This window comes from Gavialis gangeticus, unplaced genomic scaffold (assembly GCF_001723915.1).
Source record: "Gavialis gangeticus isolate Ggan-Ray unplaced genomic scaffold, GavGan_comp1, whole genome shotgun sequence".
Lineage (NCBI taxonomy): Eukaryota > Metazoa > Chordata > Crocodylia > Gavialidae > Gavialis > Gavialis gangeticus.
In genome coordinates, this window is record NW_017729032.1 from 155328156 (window position 1) to 155346294 (window position 18139).

The 18139-nt window shown below is 40.8% G+C and overlaps 1 protein-coding gene across 2 annotated transcripts in view; it reads right to left on the reverse strand.

Annotated features, from left to right (window-relative positions):
• The window catches only part of GABRB3 (gamma-aminobutyric acid type A receptor beta3 subunit), a 247162-nt gene that overhangs the window by 222425 nt on the left and 6598 nt on the right, over window positions 1-18139 (reverse strand). The window contains exons 1-3 of one of the 2 annotated variants that reach the window (XM_019525477.1): window positions 17930-18106; window positions 17739-17830; window positions 17519-17586 (exon numbers count right to left, since the gene is read on the reverse strand). In XM_019525477.1, coding sequence (XP_019381022.1) covers window positions 17519-17586; window positions 17739-17830; window positions 17930-18009 — 240 coding nt within the window. In that variant the 5' untranslated portion in view covers window positions 18010-18106. Of the gene's footprint in view, window positions 1-17518; window positions 17587-17738; window positions 17831-17929; window positions 18107-18139 lie in introns of those variants that run through there. The other variant, XM_019525478.1, reaches the window with a different exon arrangement.

Sequence of the window (18139 nt, forward strand, 5' to 3'; positions counted from 1 at the left end):
CCCAGCCTCCCACAAATGTTGCTTGTGGAGCTTAAGACCCTTGAGCAGACCCACATTACTACCAGTGTCATGCAGGGCAACCTCAAGCTCCATCACATCCTCCTCCAGCTCCCAAACACAGCAGTGGAGCTCGCTTGTCTCCAACTGCATGTATTGTTGACAAAAAACTCTGATCTGCACCTTCCCTGCATCCCACCATGGCTCCCACAAGGGAGAAGGTGGCTCTTGCAGTCTTCCACACCTACCAGAAGTGAGCAAAGCAGTTGCAGAAGTGAGCATCCTGCAACAGACTAGTGTTGAGGCACCAGTAGGGCTCCCAGAAACAAGTCCTTCCAGGAATGCTCAGCTCACAAGAGACTGGGCTGTGATCCAGTAGTCCTGCTGGGGTAATGCAGTTGCTGTGCAGGAGCAGCAGGTGGTGCCTGGAGACATACAGGTGGTTAAGGTATCCCATTGCGAGCCCACCAGCAGTCGCCTTCAGCCAAGTATACTGCCTCACATCGGCATGGAAGTGGTACCAAACATCGATGAGGTCTGCTACCTCCAAAGCAGTTGACAGGTGCCAGGCTGAGGACGGATGGAGCTCCAGCCCATTCCAATCAAGCCAGTCATTGACCATGCAATTAAAGTCCCCGCCAAGGAGGAGAAGGTCATCACTATCAGTTATGATCTGCAAAAAGTCAGCCAGGGTCTCAAAAAAGGCAGTCTGCTCTTGCCCAGCAGTGGGTGCATAGATGTTAATTAGGGAGAGGCAATATTGTGCTAACAAGATGCTAATGGTGAGCAGGTGGCCAGGGACAATGTCTTGGGCTACCACTGAGTCAGACATCAGCTGTGAAGACAAAAGGATTGTGACCCCTGTGCTGAGGGAGGTGCCATGCCTCAAGAACATGCAGTCCCTCCAGATGGCATGCCAGTTGGCTTTATTAACTGCGTCAGTGTGCTTTTCCTGCAGAAAGGCGACGTCTAGCCTTTTCTGAAGTAGGAAGTCAAACAGAGCCATCCACTTCACAGGATCTCTGCAGCTGTTGACATTGAGAGAACCAAATGTGGAAAGCGGGGACAGGTAAAGCCAAAAGGGCAAAGAGAAGCACCAGAGAAGAGCAAGCCTGCAGGACAGGAAGAAAACCGGTCCTACAACTCATCAGGCAGAGCTTCCCACAACAGGCACCCAACATGACCCACAAGCTTACTGAGGTGAAAGCTATAACACTGCATCCCCAGGGTGGAGTGCAGCATAACCTCTGCAGCCTTAACAGAAAGCACAAACATCTCAGGAACTCAATGAGGCACTCAACAGAGTAACCAACACAGGGAGGTTCCTCAGAGGCAGGATCAGGCTCCACCACCGAGGTAGAGATCTCCCTCATGGTGGGTTGGGGGATACCTTACCTGAGTTGGAGGATGCTGCCCTCTGAGGCAGGACTTCCATCAACTTGTCCTTAGAGGCAGAATCACAATCCAACCCCAAGGAAAAGGAGAGGTACAGAAACTGCACAGAGAGTTGCCAAGGCCAGGGGAGGGTACATGCCCCCCAACCAGGACTACCAGTATCAAGCCCTATGGCAGCGGTATCCTCCAAGGGGCCCCGGGAGTCACATCAGTCCCTGACCTCTTGGGGGGCGGGGGGAGCACTCTCCTGGGCTGTAATCTCTCTCTCAGAGCCACTTGCAGCCCCCAGAAGGCCCAACCTCCATTTTGACCTTGTCAGACTCAAGGAGCTAAGAGGCAAGGGGAGGGCCGTTGGACTGCCCTCCCCCCACCCTACCATGCCTCTGTCCCTGGGTCACCCCCAACCATGACAGGGTCTGGGGGGGACACCAAGAAGGCAGACAGAGAAGGGGGGTCCTACTGAATAACCTTAGCTCCCCAGCAAGAGAAGGAAGAAAGGGCTCACAGAATAGACACAAGCTCCCTGATCTCAGTCAGAACACACATGTTGGCGGCTATTTTGAAAGGAAGGAAGGAAGAGAAAGAAAGAGGAAGAAAGAGAAAGACCCACTGGTAATATTAGAAACTAAGACAAAATGCAGTGGCAGTGATAGATGACTTAAATTCAATGGCAGATTGAAAAGTAACCCTGACATCTTTTTCCTTCATTGTCTTCATCGATGCCACATCCAATTCACTCTTCCCACCCATTATTGTATTACATAAAGATTTATCACTAAAGTTTGCAAGGTTATATTTTTACTTTCTGTTCTCTAGAAGCAATTAACCACATCCATCTTTTAAATCTTCAGATTGTTACTGTACTATTGCTCATTTAATTGAATTCCTCAGAAGTGATCTGCCATTAACTCTACATTTATCATAAAATTTTACTTTGGGTCTTCTTTGCTTTCATAAGCCTTAAAGAGGTCAGAATAATATAACAGTGCTTATTGAACTATGTGAGACTGAACAATAGCTTAGATAGTGTAGTATAATAGATGCACGAGCAGCTTTATAAATTCTCTGATCAATCAATAGAAAGATTTATGAATGTTAGGACTCTGCTATAACACAGTGTGCATGAAAAAGTAAAAGCTGTAGTTAAACTCAGAATAACTACCTAATTGGGTGTCAGTAAATAGCAGACTACATATGTTAGTAGCCTGTTTAATTTAATTATATTTTTTTCTAATTTTCCCTCAGCCACCTGAAGAAGAGATTATTTATTTGTTTAGATTGTCCACCTGAGGAAAATGAACTAAAAAATAACTACCCTGAGAAAGTCAGTATCCTACTGCAAAGCCCAGTAGAGGCAAATATTGGAGAGAAAATGGAGGGTAAAATGAAAATTGTCTAATTCAGCAGACACAGAGAGTCAGTCTCTTCCTTCAGCCTGTAAAAAAATCCATTCAGAAGCTTTTGGAGAGAGACAGTAATAAATGGTTATAACTTCTGTCTTAAGAGATCTGCTCAATTAGCATCATTAAAGACATTCAAAGGGAACAGTTGCCTTAGTGGAACCACTCTTTTTTCAACGAACTTCATCTAAAAAAACAGGAGACTATATGCTTGCATATTAATAAAGTGACATACAAGTTTGGGGGTTTTTTTGGTGGAAGTTAGGAAAAAAAACAAGGCACAATTGTAGAAGAGAATATTTTACATAAGACTAATGGAAGGTAAGGAATAACATCAGAGTTTTGGCTGCATTATTTATTTAGGACAGCTAAAGGCATGAGATTTTCTAATTAGAAGCTAATATTTTTTCAATATAAAGATAAGGAAAACATCTTGCTAATGGATACAGAGATTAATTCATACAAACTCTTGATTTCCATTTTGAAATTTAGGCATGCAATTCAAAAAGCAAATCTTAATACCACACAAATGGGCATTCCAGGAAAAAATATACTGCTTTGATGTAAAGCTTTATTGTTGGGTTAATAATGTATGAGTATGCTACCAAAGTGGTTTTGACTATAGACAGCAGTTGATCAACTCTCTTCAATGCATTTTCTAATTCACTGATCATCCCTTTAATTTTTTTCCTGTCCTTCATTTTCAGTGAGCTCAAAAAATTGGAAACCAGGTACTCAACAAAGTTTAAGGAACTATTCTATATCAAGGCTGGATGAACCAATTTTCTGACACAGTGCATGTCTGCAAGAAATGCAAAAAAACCCAAAGCAAAATAATCCCCCCCCCAACCCCAAGAGGTTCCAATTCTTTCCTTAAAATAAATTATAGCCAGTAATTGAAGTACTTCCTCTCAGCACAGCAAACTCACAGTACCAGGAAGTGGCACTCACAAACACATTGTGCTGCTGCACCGCGGCTGTCTCCTAAACTGGAAGCATCGTAACTGTGTTTATGCAATACTGCAGGTCAGTGTATTAGCACTACTGCCTACTAGTGTTAGTTTGCTGCCTCCAGGTTAATCAGTTTGCCCACAGTACCTACACTTCTCTGGTTCAGTAGACAGCATAGTGCATGTTAGGAGAACACTGCCTGATACAGCAAATTGGCTGGGTAGACATATTTGTCCTATGTACCTTCATCATCCCCCACCACAAATATTACCTAGTCTACTTACTGATCTGATGCTTCCCAAAGACGATTTTTGCTCAGGAACAAACAGCCTTTGCTTCCATTCAGGCTTGGCCCTAAACCCACAAAAGGATTTAGACACCTAGAACTCTTTTCACTATTGTATAAGTGTGTAAGATGTATAAGTGACACTGTAGTTTTTAGGCACCCAACTCACCCAGCAAGATTCTGCTGCATTTTGCTTCATGGATAGGGTTGCATGACTTACAGGGCTGCAATTCTGCCCCACAAAACTGTTTCTCCCTACCCACCATGTTCATAAGCATCTCAGTACTGCTCCAGAGTCATCCTGTAATGCTCAGTTTCAATTCAGCTTCACCCTAGCTGAACAGAAATGTAGGTTAATCCTACCAAAAAAAAAGTACTCCATCAAAAATCACATCCAAGCATCCATTTGATGCTGGTGGGTGGGCATGCCTATTCCACTTTTTGTCCAGCAGCCCAGAAGTTAAAGCATCTATCCAGAACAAGGGAGATCTGAGGGGCACAGGTTCTAGCCTTATACCCCCCTGGGGGGAAGAGAAGGGAACAGGAGAGCAAAATATGAGGGATCCTGAAGTGCAACTTTGGTGGAATTTAGGTGCCTAAGTCCAAGTGCACTTGGACTTAGGTACCTAAATTCCACCAAAGTTGCCACAAAACTCTTGGCTAACCCATAGATATTTGAAAGGCTGTAGGTACCTAAGTTTCTGTCAGTAAAGCTCTTTTGTGTATCTAGGTTCCTATTACTGGGCATGTCCAGAACTTCTGGCTTTTTGGCAGGTCCAACCACTTCAAGCACTTTTCAAAATACCATCCTAAGTGAGTAAATTTAGGCACCTATATGTGTATTTAGAGATGTAAAAGTTCTGATTTTCAGAAGACAGCTTTTTTGAAAAGCAGGACACTTACATGATTAAAAACCTAGAGCCTGCCAATGCTTATACATGTTTGTAATTTTGCAATGTGAACATTTGTATGAGTTCAGCAGAGCTCCTTCCAGGAGCTAACATTCATAAGCTATTTTGTAGGATCAGACCATGAATATAAATTTAAGTATTAATCTCTAAGCAATGAAGTTTGAAAATGTTGGCCTTCAGCTCTTTTTCCTTTTTGTTTAAATGAAACATCCTATATTCATTAAATGTGCCAGACTGAAAAGACAGAAACTCATCATGCATACCAAGGTTGGTATAGAAAACCGCAGCTATACAGTTAGGTGTTAGCCTTTCTAACATAAAACAAAGGCAAAAGTTCAGTTTCTATATTTAAAATAAATATAAAAAGTATTACAGCATTAGTCAGTGTTCCTGGTCACTAGAACTGGTTTAAAATAACTTATTTGCCATATTTTAAGACTATAATGGCATAAAAATGTTGTATCTCTAACTTCTATGTTGAAAACAAATGTTGACTGATGTCTCATTTGTGCCTCCATAAAAATTAAGGCAGCACAAATGCTGAGCAAATAGACATTGATACCCTTTGTTTCACCACATGAAAGTAAATTCAATTGCACAACAAAGGTGGTAATAGATTATGTTGCTTCATTGCACTGAACATGTTACCTCTGTGGAGGAAGAGTATAACAGCCTGAGCTACTTGCACTCTCCTGCCACCCTGGGTGGGTGCTCTGGTGGCCTGAGGGACCCTAACTCCCCTGTAGTACCTGACCACTTTCCCCACCTACAGAGAAGCACCCTGGGAAATATTGAGGTGCCTCTCAATAAGCAGGGAAGTTGGACTTCCTTGCTCAGCCAGACCCGTTCCCCCTGATCACAGAGGAACAGGTCTGGGGAAGTGGGGTAGGGCTTTTCCTCACCCAGCCAGACCTAACTCCTCTACAGTCATTTGCAAGCAGGTCCATGAAGCTCAACTATGTGAATATTCCACCTCAGAATTGTCTCATCCACTCCCCCATCTACTCCTTATTCTGAAGGTTCAGGTTAGTAGGGAATAAAGCACTGACTCTGCTGGCAACTTACTATGTACCTACCTTTGGCCATTTAGTTGCACTAAATAACCAGAATGGAATGGAGAATCCACCCACAGTGCATTCAGAGGTCCCCAGCACATGTTTAATGGTGCTATGGGATCTAGTCCCCGATCCTATGAATTGCTCCTCCTACCATGCCACAACAGAAGGTGCAATTCTGGAATTGGGAATGAGATCCCAATCATATTCTTTCTATTTGCCAGCTCAGAGAGAACCCAAGATCCTGATCACACCAGCAAGCTGGGTGTGTGCAGGTCTGGTCCTGGGACTGACAATCAGCTAATTTTTGGCTCCAGCCCTGAGACTGCGCTAGGGTCATGAACATGTGGCAGGCTGGGGCTTGTGCCAATAATCAGCTGATTATTGGCACTGTTACCAGGCTGCACTAGGGCCAGTTCAAGACTCCAATACAGTCTTGGGGCTGAAGTGAACAATTAGCTGGTTGTTAGCCCTCCTCATGACCTTCCACATGCTCATTTTAAGGTGCCATACAAACCAACCATAAAAAAATTCCTTCATATCACGTAGACATTTTAATGGCCGGTTTACCATTGTATGGTGCCTTAACTTGGGTGTATGTATATCACCCTTGACATTTATTCTGCAATTAACAGGTTAATTTTAGCATAAATGTAATATATAGAGAGTGCCAGTCTCAACTAGACTGCATCTTTCACATTTTGTGTTATAATTAGGCCACAACTTACATGTCAAACATGGTCTAGACAGAGCTATATAGAGAAAGGTAGTTAGTTATGTTTAGACTGCAGTCAAGCAGAAGACAGAGCAGAGTTACATCTTATACATTATCTACATCATGCATCTCTTAGTTAAATATGTATTTCAATCTTAAGAGACAGAGATGTATCAGGAAGCAGTGTTGGGTCAAACTCTTCCCTGCAAGTCAGTGGAGAGCTAATAAACCATCATAGTGCTATGTGACAGTGACTGGACACACAATTGTACATCTCTACTGAAAGATCAGGGGCTAAAACAGTTGTGATCACATGTCTTTTGTTTGCATTTAAAGGGATAGGTCATTGAACTCTGTCTTGCATAAATCTTAACTCAGATAATTACCTATGGCCTATTAAAATACCGTATGGATTTTAAAATAATCTCTATAGTTTAAATTAGATATAGAATTCTTCATTTGTCCTAAATTAGTGGGTATTTTTGCTATATGCTGCTAAAGATCTTTTGTGCTTCAAGTCAGGGATTAATGAAGTGTTTTCATTATATCCCTTGCCTATCTCTCACCATGAGGTGAGACTCGGTTAACTAAATGTTTGTAAAGGGCTTTGAAAACCTCAGATAAAAAGCCACTACAAGGTAAATGTTATTATTGGTTTAAAGGTTTTGTGAAACATGTTTAGAAAATGGATCCAAAGAGAGGTCTATATAAATACTTTGAGCCACAGCCCTGTCAGCTATAAGTCATAGGTCCAAGAAAGTGATTTGGGCCCATGTTCTCAAAGGAATTCTAGCACCTCAATCACTTTGATGGTCTAGGCCTTGGTTTCTTACATCAAAGTAGGATGTTCAATAAATCAAGGGCAGAATTTTTGTTCCGTTATTTTAAAAATTGTCCAATTTCTGTCAGGAACACACATGTGACTCCATTAACTTGGATGTTGACACAGGCCTACGGGTAAGCAGAACTTAGCTTAGTGGTTTTGATGAGGCAATTATATTATTGGTTTATCATATATTGTTTATCATATATATTATATATTGCATAAACACAGTATAAAGTAATCTGCGTAGCTTTATTATGGGAAGGTGGATCCATTGCCTAATGGTTTGGCAAATAAATAATACTCCTCATCTAAGAGTTACAGGATTTCCTGAGATGGGAAAACCCAAACTACCCCATTCATTCCTATGCAACACACCTCCCTAGTGTAGCACTGATGTTTTTAGAGCTAGAGTTAGAGCTCCTTCAGTTCCAGGGCAGAAGCTAATGTGAAAGACAATGAAGCAGTGAAATACACTTAGAAGGTGAATGAGCTTTTGGTTCCCTATGAACACCTATACTAACTATTCAGCATTTTTACCACGGTTCTGAGCAGGACTAGATCACTCAATAGTTAAATTACTCATGCCTGACATACTAATATTTCCAACAATGGCACTACACCAGTGCTAGAGTAACAACAGAGAAAGCCTAAATTAGAAAAGGCCAGAAACATAGAGCTGAGCTAGATGGAGAGCAAATGTGCCAAATAAACTTAAATTTATAATGATATATGAACAAATTCAAATAGCCGAGGCCTTGTTTTTGGTGGGTTTTTATTTATTTATTTATTGCATCTTTAATTTGTTTTCTTACAAATTACAAATCAACTGATAATTCAATAAAAATATTCCCTACAGACTTGGCATACAAACTAATGTCAATACAGCACACTATTCATATTAATAGAAAGAAAAAAAATCATAAACTGTTAAGGAGCTGCCAGTTACCAGCATAAATGCAAACCTTCTCGCACAGCTGTTTCAGCTCCCTTCCCCTCTCTACACAATATTAAATTGATATTGCAGGTTACATTATCAGAGCAATATGCAACTGGTTCCTAAATGCTGGCAGAACATATTATTTTGCTAAAATTATTGGTTCATTCACATTTATAGTAATGAATTATACATGCTTATACTTAAGGGTTTTTTCTTGCCATATACAAGTATAAAGTAGTGTGAAATTCAATTACAAATATTAAATCAACATCCCTCTTAAACTGATTCCTCTCCTAGCTAGTTTTTTTTTTTTTGGCATGATTTTTTTTCACCCAGCAAGTTTCATATGTTTAGCTGTGTGTGTTCTGGAGACATTCAAGCCATGTACCATTTACCAAATATTACTAAACCCATTTCTTTAAAAATTTTCCATTACCTTTATACAGTATAACAGTATAATACAATATTCTGGCACACAAAATATTAAATATTATTAACACAATATTACACTTGACACTGCCAGAATTTAATTTATTTGTATGTTAAAGTCCTGATTACTAGAACAAAAATTGTTGAGAAAAGACAGGTTCTTACTAGCTGATCCTATCCTTTGGTGTCATTGTTTCCTAACATGAGCTAAATTATGCTACCCACATCAAATTACAAAGAACCTACATAACTAGAAATATTAACTTCAGTAGAACTACCAGCCTGAGTAGCTCATCACCAACATATGTAAGGGCATGTCTGTTCAGCATGAGGCAGTACTATGCTGAGCTAATTGGCCTCTGTAAAGAGCAGTAAACTAACATGCCTATATTGCTTTTAGATTAGGAGCTAGTGTTTGCAGAGCTGGTGCAGTATTTCTCAGTCTGATGCTGCCTTGAACCATATAGAAATACCCTAAGGGCCATATTCTTGGCAACTAATAGGTGGACTAAGTGCAATCCAATTCCACCCTTCTCAAATCTTTGAAAAACCATTAACTCATCAATTTTTGCAACTGCTGTCATCAGAGTCTTAAACCCAAACCACAATAAAAGCACTGAGGTTCTGGGTCCACCCACCTTTTGCATTAACACTTTTTCAGGTGCTTGAGAAAGGTGTATTGGGATCCTGTTGAAGTGCCCAGGTGTGTATATAAAGAAGTGCTCTGTACATGTTTTACAATTGATGTAATTTAGAGCTTTTTTTATAGCACTATAAAGTTGCAGCACTCTTAAATATAACAAGTGCAGCATTTGGGAAGGGGGAGAGGGGAGACTCTGAGCCCCCCTGCACTTTCCAAGTGTGAGGTGTGCCTTTTACCCATGGCATGTCCCTTTCACTCTTACCCCCCTGTACCTTTTCACAGGGAATGAGCACTGCAGCTGCCAGGTGGCCAGGTAGCAGTTCACAAAGCCCGTAGGATACTGGTAGAATCACCAGAAATTTGACCAGTGTACAGAAGTTATTTAAAGTGCTGTAGGTTGCTCAAGTGCTGTAAAATGCAGCGCTTCAAATTTAATACTTCATTTAACAAGGGTTAATTTAAAGTGCTGTACCCATTTTTAAAGTGCTATAAAGCCATGCACTTCTGTTAAGTCATGACAATAAAGCTCTTTAAATGGCAAAAAAAGCAACTTATGTACACAGCCTTATGTAGGGGTTTAAGGTGTGGGTGGATGCGTATACATTTGAAACCCTACCACATCTCAGAAGGGCAGCAGCTGTTATGCTCTAATTGATACATATGAACCAAGTGAGATTTAAAAGTAGTGAAACCCATTCCAACTTTAACAGTGTCTCAAACAGGGTTGGACCCTTTTTGTTACATTTGAATCATTCTCAGTTCATTCACACATAGCAATTAGAATGTAACAGCTGCTGCCTTTTTGACACCTTTCCCTTTTAAAGCCATTTACATGGAAATGGGTCCACACCCTGATAGGTGGAATAGGATCTGGCTGACTGTCACTCTTTCCTTAATTGAACCACTCTTATTTGCCAAGGAACTGCCCATGGAAAAGATTTTGCCAGCTCTTATGAATCTTGAGATCTACAGTACTTTTAAACATTTTTCTTTTCTTTTAGAGTGCTAGTATTTACAAAGGCTGTCAGTTGAAGAAGAGGTATTGATGATTCAGTTCATGGAAGAACTATCTACCAATATATTAAGATGCCAAAATTCAACATCTTTTGGAATCACTGCAGACTCCTATTCACTTTATTGGGAGATTAATCAAATCTAAGGAATGTTCCTGAACATAGAATCATAAAAATGTAGGGCCGAAGGGGACTTCAAGAGATCAGCTAATCCAACACAATAGACAGAGGCAGGATTACATATACCCAGAGCATCCCCAAGAGATATTTGTGTAACCTGCTCTTGAAACTTCTGTTCAGAAGTTCTAGGCTTTCTGGATAGCCTTCAAATGAAGCCATTTTCTTCTTAACCTTCCCCTGGTGACCACCATCCTTTGGATAATAACCTTTGACATGTTTTGTGTGATCTTTCTACAGTCTCTTTTTCAGATTAAAAACAAAACAAGTTGCATACCTCTTTCAACCTTTACTCTTCAGTCATGTTTTCTAATCATTTAATCATTCTTGTCACTATTCTCTAGACTGGGCACATCTACACGAGATGCTACTGTGCAGTGCTTGTTGTGTATTTGTTTAGTACTTGTATAAGAAAGTACTAAATAAATGGGCAGTAACTGAAGTTACTGTACAGTAGTGCCAGCGAATGCCTTTTAAGTGATGCTACAGTCCAGTAGCATCTTAGAACCGTTTTTGCCATGTGAAGCTATTGTGCAATAGTATAAGTCTACTGTACAGTCAGCATCTTATGTAGATGTGCCCATTGTGTCTATATCTCTCTTAAATTGCACTTCCTAGAACTGGGTGTAATAAGCAAGTTGAGGCCTCAAGCACCAAGCAGAAGGAAATAATTGCATCCTGTGCCTTTCATACAACACTTCTGCTAATACATCCCAGTCTGAGATTTGTCTTTCTTGAAATAGCAACACATAGTCTCCATTTTGTATGTATGCATATTTTTGTAGTTATGTTTTTGCTTACTACTTTCTAACTAAAGCACTTTGCACTTGTCTTTATTAAATCCCATCTTGTTGATTTTGAACTATTCTCCAAATATCGTTTTGAATTCTGCTCCTGTTCTCCCAAGTGCTTGCAATCCCTGCCCTGTCTGGTATCATCCATAAATTTTATATTCTACATTTTATTCCATCATCCAGGTCATTAAATTAGTTTTGCAGCTTAGCCTGTCTGATTTTGCTGTCCTTTTACATGTATTATTTCAGTTCATGTTGCTAAGTATATACATAGGTATTCTCACTGAAACAAAATCTGACTACTCATGTACATAAGCTCTCAAAAATATCGACAAAGTTCCCACCCATAACTGGATTTAAATTACTCAAGAATGGAAAGCAATTAATTCTTCTTCTCCTTACAGACTGCAGTGCACATCCTTTTCTGTTAATGCTTAACTGACATCAACATTTCTGAATCTGCCTTTAAAAAGCCATAGCCAAGTTACCTAAAAAAACCAAATAACCATCACTGATCTACTTAAGTGTAGAAAGATTTCTAGAAGCACTGCTAGGTAGCACAACATTTTGATAATTAATTTACTAACACTTGCTATGTGTGATTAAGCTATATAAATAATCCCCCACCCAACCATTATATTGATTTGAACTAACAGGCCTTTATTTTTGTTTTTAATGAAAAAGTTTGAGTGTAACATTACTCTACCTGATCTAGTTTCTCTTTCAGAAACTTAATAATACCTTAATCCAGTTAAAATTTAATCTGTGATGTAATTTCACCTTTAAAAATGGAAAATATTTACAAGATAGTAAGGTACCAGTTTAGTATGATAAGTAACAAAGTAAACAATAGTAGCACATTAAAAAAAATATTGTTTATTCACCATCACCTAAGGCAACATAGACGTTCTGTGCCTAGTTAACAACAATATTAGATGACCTCACAGTAAAAATTAAGGATAGTTTGTTAAGGGTATGTCAAAACTGCTTTGAAAGTCAGTAGAAACCTAGTGAAGATTGTATGTTTATTTGCACTTTTACAATAGAACAAGTACAAAAATAAAACTTCAGGTGTTAACATAAATTACACCCTTTTTAGAACCAACATCTGTAAGGCCTGTTAGGTCTGACTTTGTCAGGCTAATTTCTCAGGTGCAACCTTCTCACAAAACAGCAGTGTGACTGTACCATGAACTATGCCTACTGGCTTTTGGGGTTTGAGTTTAGTTAAAAAAATTAGAACCTGTGAAAAAACACTAGATAACAGTCCTTAAATCCCCTTCATATTCATAGAAAGGGTGTAGATTAGGGAACTAGGTAGGCTTCTTCCACAACTTCACACCACCACCTGAAAACTTACTCAGAAGATGATATCTAGGGGGCAAAGGATTAGTTCTGTCTTTATCTTTATCTACTCCATGACCTTTCAATTGAAACTAGCAGCTTGAGTTCAAATTGCAATGGTGATTTTGTTATATTTTCCGACATGAATGGAAAACCAAGTAGATGTTAACAATTTATTTCACAAAACTCAATAGCTAAGTAGTAGCAACTTTCAGCTGGTTTGCTTGGTGATCTAGAAGTTAAAGGTTCTGTACGCCATAACCAGTTCCCTGAGACACATCCTAAAATTATGTTAGGATGTATGTGCAGGAGCTTAATCCACTATTATGACCTTTTTATCTGCATTTGGTTTTGAAAGCAGTTGGCTACTGGTCAGAAAAAATGCATGATTAGCTATGTCAAAAATATCATAGATTGAATACTTGTGTGCCAAAAAAATTATGTAAATCAGGCAAATTCACTGATTATAGGGTTACCCGTAAGTTCAAGAACTACAGTATAAGTTGTCCCAGTTTATAGATATTGTTACGTCAGGGTAGAACTTAATGTGCTGGTAAAAAGTGTAAGAGTTGATTTATTTTTCCATGTATACCTTACCCAAGCAAAACATCTGTAGCACAAAAACAAATACAGAGTCCAAAATGCAGTAAATCAAATTTAAGACAGAATATAAAGCCGAGCTCCTCCAATAAGGGCAAACCAATCTTCATTCTCTTTTGATATGATATTATTAGGCAAAGTATCTGTGTATATTTTGATTTGAACATCTATTAACCATTGAAATAAATACATGTAACTAGTAAACATAATTACTACAAACATTCATGTCAACACCAAATGGTATAAGTGTGGAAAATTGTGGGGAAAAAGTGGCAAAAGTGTGGAAAATTGTACATCTGATTATATAAAGAGCAGGCAGAAGTTTAGATTCACATTCACACAGTTTACCCTATGGACCACCTTCATACTCCAAATAGTCAAACAAACTGCATAGACTGCACTTTCTGTATATATGCCCTCAAAATATTAACTTAAGAGCTTATTATGGAAACGTAGTATGTACACAGATTATGGAACAGAACAGCATAATGATCTGAATCATTTCTATAATTATTTGAAGTACTTAATGACCTAGAGATGTAGATCAAATTTAAATTTGCCTTTATGTAAAAACGCTACAGTAACGCATTTAGATCTTGTGAAAACCTAAAGTCTTTCCAGATTCCAGGCCCTATGTATCAGCATTGGAAATAAGTTAAAAAAGAAGTTAAACTTTTACTCTATAGGAGATGCATGCCAACATCCAATACCTTAAATACAAAAAGGTCTAGATAGTTAAGGCATGCCTGGGGGGTGGGGGGGGGTGCCTTTTTTTTAAAAATAGTTTTCAGCAGAAATTCCCAAAAATCTGCAGAAGTCCCAAATCCAATATTGCTGCAAATTTTACAAAAATATAAGGAACTGAAAATTCATATTGGTAGTTTTTTATGTGAATAACTGAAGTTCAGTGATGATTCAAGAAAGAGCATGATGCAAACTATAGTTCTTGTAACAAGAGCTGTTACCATATCATTGAAAGCCATATTACAAGCTGCCTACAAGGCAGTATAATAAAGATCACTGTACTTGTTTTTGATTTATATGCAAAAAAAAATCAAAAGAACAAATCAAAGAATGTATATCCTTTGGTTATTTTATCTGTAATGTAGAGTTGAATTTCAACAGGCTTATTATATCAAAGGTGATAGAAAAGTTGGTTTAAATCAAGGAATTAGTGTGAATATTACACAGTTTCTAGAAAGAAATTCCTGCAATACATTTGCATAGTTAATGAGGTTAAAAAGGGGAAAAAAGCATACCAGAGACTAAAATTTTAATTGATAACCATTCATGAAATTCAACAGATATGGTTCAGTTCTTCCAACTGCAAGTATCTGTATTTTTCCAAATTATGATATAAAAAATTAGTAGTCTTAAGCATACTTTGCTACTGTCACTATATGGAAATGCTTGAAATTTCCATAGCAAATGTGTCAGCACATGCCTGAGTTTTGTGAAAGCCTAAAAAATCACAGGTCTGAGGTAACTGACTTACTTAAAAGATTAAAAGGTACTGGTGGGTACTTAAAATTTAAATATTCTTTAATTACAGCACTACTCAGAACATTTAAGAAAGGAAAAAGTATATTAAGAAGATCCATCTCAGCATTTCACAAAGTGCTGGAAGGAAGGGAAGAAGCAGGAATGAATAGATAGGAGACAGCAAAAGATGTCTAAATGAAAAAGTGCATGCCTTTAATGCCATAGGGCAGAGGTTCTCAAACTGTGGTCCACGAGCTTCATTCAGGTGGTCCGCAGAAAGGTTGTGGAACAATCGAAAATATCTGTACTTGTAAGGTAAGACTACTGATATTAAAATATGAGTTGTTTGCTTTGATTTGTAGAGGGGAAAAAAAGGGTATTAAGTGGTCTGCCGAGATCCTCAGCAATTTTCAAGTGGTTTGCAAAAAAATAAAGTTGAGAACCACTACCACAGGGTATATTTAATAAGTATAATAATTATCTCTGGTTTCTGAAGGGGAGCTCAGCTTTCAAATAAATGACACTAGTAAATGAATTACACTGTAAGGATAATGGAAGATTGTGAAAGTATAATGGAAGAATTTAGTATCACACCCTTGATTTTTCAGGTGAGAAAACCTGATATAGGGAGGATATGTGACTTGCTCAAAACTATATGGTGAATCTATGTCAAATGTAGGATTATAACTAAAAAATTGCTACCTTCCAGTCTAATGTCAGGGGTGATTATGCCTTGAATAAGCTGTTGGACCAGGTGACCTCCTGTGGTCTTTCCAGCCCTACTTTTCTATGATTCTAATCCACTAGATTATGCTAAAGAAGTTACAGAAACACATGAGGTTCTTTTTTTAAAATAATTTAAGCAGCCCCCTAAATAATTAGTTTAAAGTGCTGGTACATAGCGCTTCAAAGTTATGTAAGATAGGGGTTTCATTTTAGATACTCTCAATTCCAATATAGATACATTGGCATATTTTAGGTCTTCATTCACCCAAACACAGCTCATTCTTCTAGAAAAAAATAGAAACTGGGGAGAAGGTCTGAAGAATTCTAACTAAAGAAAGGCTGGAATAAACTTCCTCTAGTCAAAGTTTACTAGTTACAGAATATTTTTTCTCGCGCTCCAAAAAAATTGCAAACAAGCAAACAGGAGCAGCAACACACACACGCACACACAGATGTGTATGTATATCTATATATGTATCTAAGGTTCATTTAGCTATAAGATTTGCCTCTAAAAGCAAAGAGAGAAAAGTAGTAAAAAGAGAAATTGGGGGAAAAAGCAGAGGTTATCTATCTTAGGTTTTTTTAGATACCTTGGGTATCTTCCTCAAGGGTGGGTGAGTGTGTGTATGTATATAGGCACGTGTGTGTATTATATAATATGTGTGTGTGTGTACACACATATACATATGCACACACACATACACACTTGTACCTATATACACACATCTGTATGTGTGTATACACACACGTACCTATATATGCACATCTGTACATGTGTATACACACATATGTGCCTATATACACACATATGTATGTATGTACACACACACACACGACTATATACATACATATGTATATGTGTATACACACACACTCACCCACCCTTGAGGAAGATACCCGAGGTTATCCCAGTTTCTCTTTTTACTACTTTTCTCTCTTGCTTTTAGAGGCATTACTCCTGCTTTTCAGTGTGTTGAAACCCATGTGTTTAGTACCAGGGGAAACTATTTTTACGAGGAAAAAACCGCAATTTCTGTTCCATACTAAGAACAATTCAACCGATACCATGCAATGGTGACGAGAGGCGAGTGGAGGAGTTTATAATCTCTTCCTGCCCTGGGCAGCTCAACTCTCAATCGCGCACACGAGAAAGTCAAGGTGCTTCTCCCAGAGCGCTTTCCGTGCCCCCCCTCCCCGCAGCACTTGGCACCAGAAGCGTGCGAGCCGCTCGCGTTCAGCACCTGGGACAGCGCCCGAGCCTCGCGCTCCGCTCATTGCAGTGCCTCCCTCCCCGCCCCCGCCTCCCGGGCAGCTGGCCCCTCGCGAAACGCCCCGTGCCCCTTTGGCACCGCTGAGCCTTCCTAGCCTGTGCTGCCCTCTGGATTACAACCCGACAGGAGGCAAGTACCAGCGGCAGGCCAAGACTAAAACACTTCCCCGAGGCCATAAAGTTTGCAGCCAGACACAACGACGACATGCAACGTTTGCCTTAGCTCCATCCTTCCACCTACAAAACGGCTCCTGCCAGCCATCCGCCCCTGGGTGGCTGACAGCGGGCCCACCAGGCTTTCGGGGAGGTGGGTTAACGTAAGCCCGGGTGCGCGGGTCTTGGCCATCCACTCCACTGCAGGATCTCGCAAGCCCGCAGCTCCCAGCATGGCACTGGCCCAAGCGCTTCCAGGCCCGGCCTCTGGGGATGGTCCCCAACCAAGTTCCAGCAGGCAAGCCAAGATCCAGCCCTTTCCCCTTCTCCTTGCCAGCCAGCACCCCCCGACCAGCGAGCACCCCGCAAACCCGGCTCCAAGCCTCCCACCAGCAGCAGACTCCGAGGACTCACCATATTGACTTCGGACACCATGTCGATGCTGGCGATGTCGATGTTCATGCCAACGCAGACGGGGGGACCTGGGGAGGCGGAGGAGGAGAAGCCATCACCCCCTGCCCGTCGCCGCTTCCCCGCAGCATCGCTGCTCCGCGGGGAGGGACCTCTCCCACGCCGCCTCCGGCACCCGGGGGAGCCGGGACACCCCCCGCCCTGCCTCCCCGGGGCACCTCACCTCCAAAATCCGGGCGGAGGCGGATGTCGTAGCCTTTCAGCAATTTATCCACAGTTTCTTTCACGAAGGACATGTTGCCGGGATCGTTCACGCTGTGGAGGAGGAAGGGGGGCAGAGAAGAGGCCATGAGGTGCTGGGCCGGCTGGGCACCCCCTCGCCTCCCCAGCCTGGCCAACCCCAGCGGCCCCTACCTCTGGGCGCAGCACACCACGGCCACGAGCACGGGAGCAGAGAAGAGCCCGAAGATCCTGCCTCCCGAGAAGCCCCACATCCCTCCCCGCTCCCCGCCGCCGCCGCCGCCGCAGCTCCGGCTTAGCCTGAGCTCCGCCGAGGAGGGAGGGAGCGAGGGAGGAGGCGGAGGCGCCCGTGCTCCCCGCCACTCGCCGTCCCCTGCCGCCCCC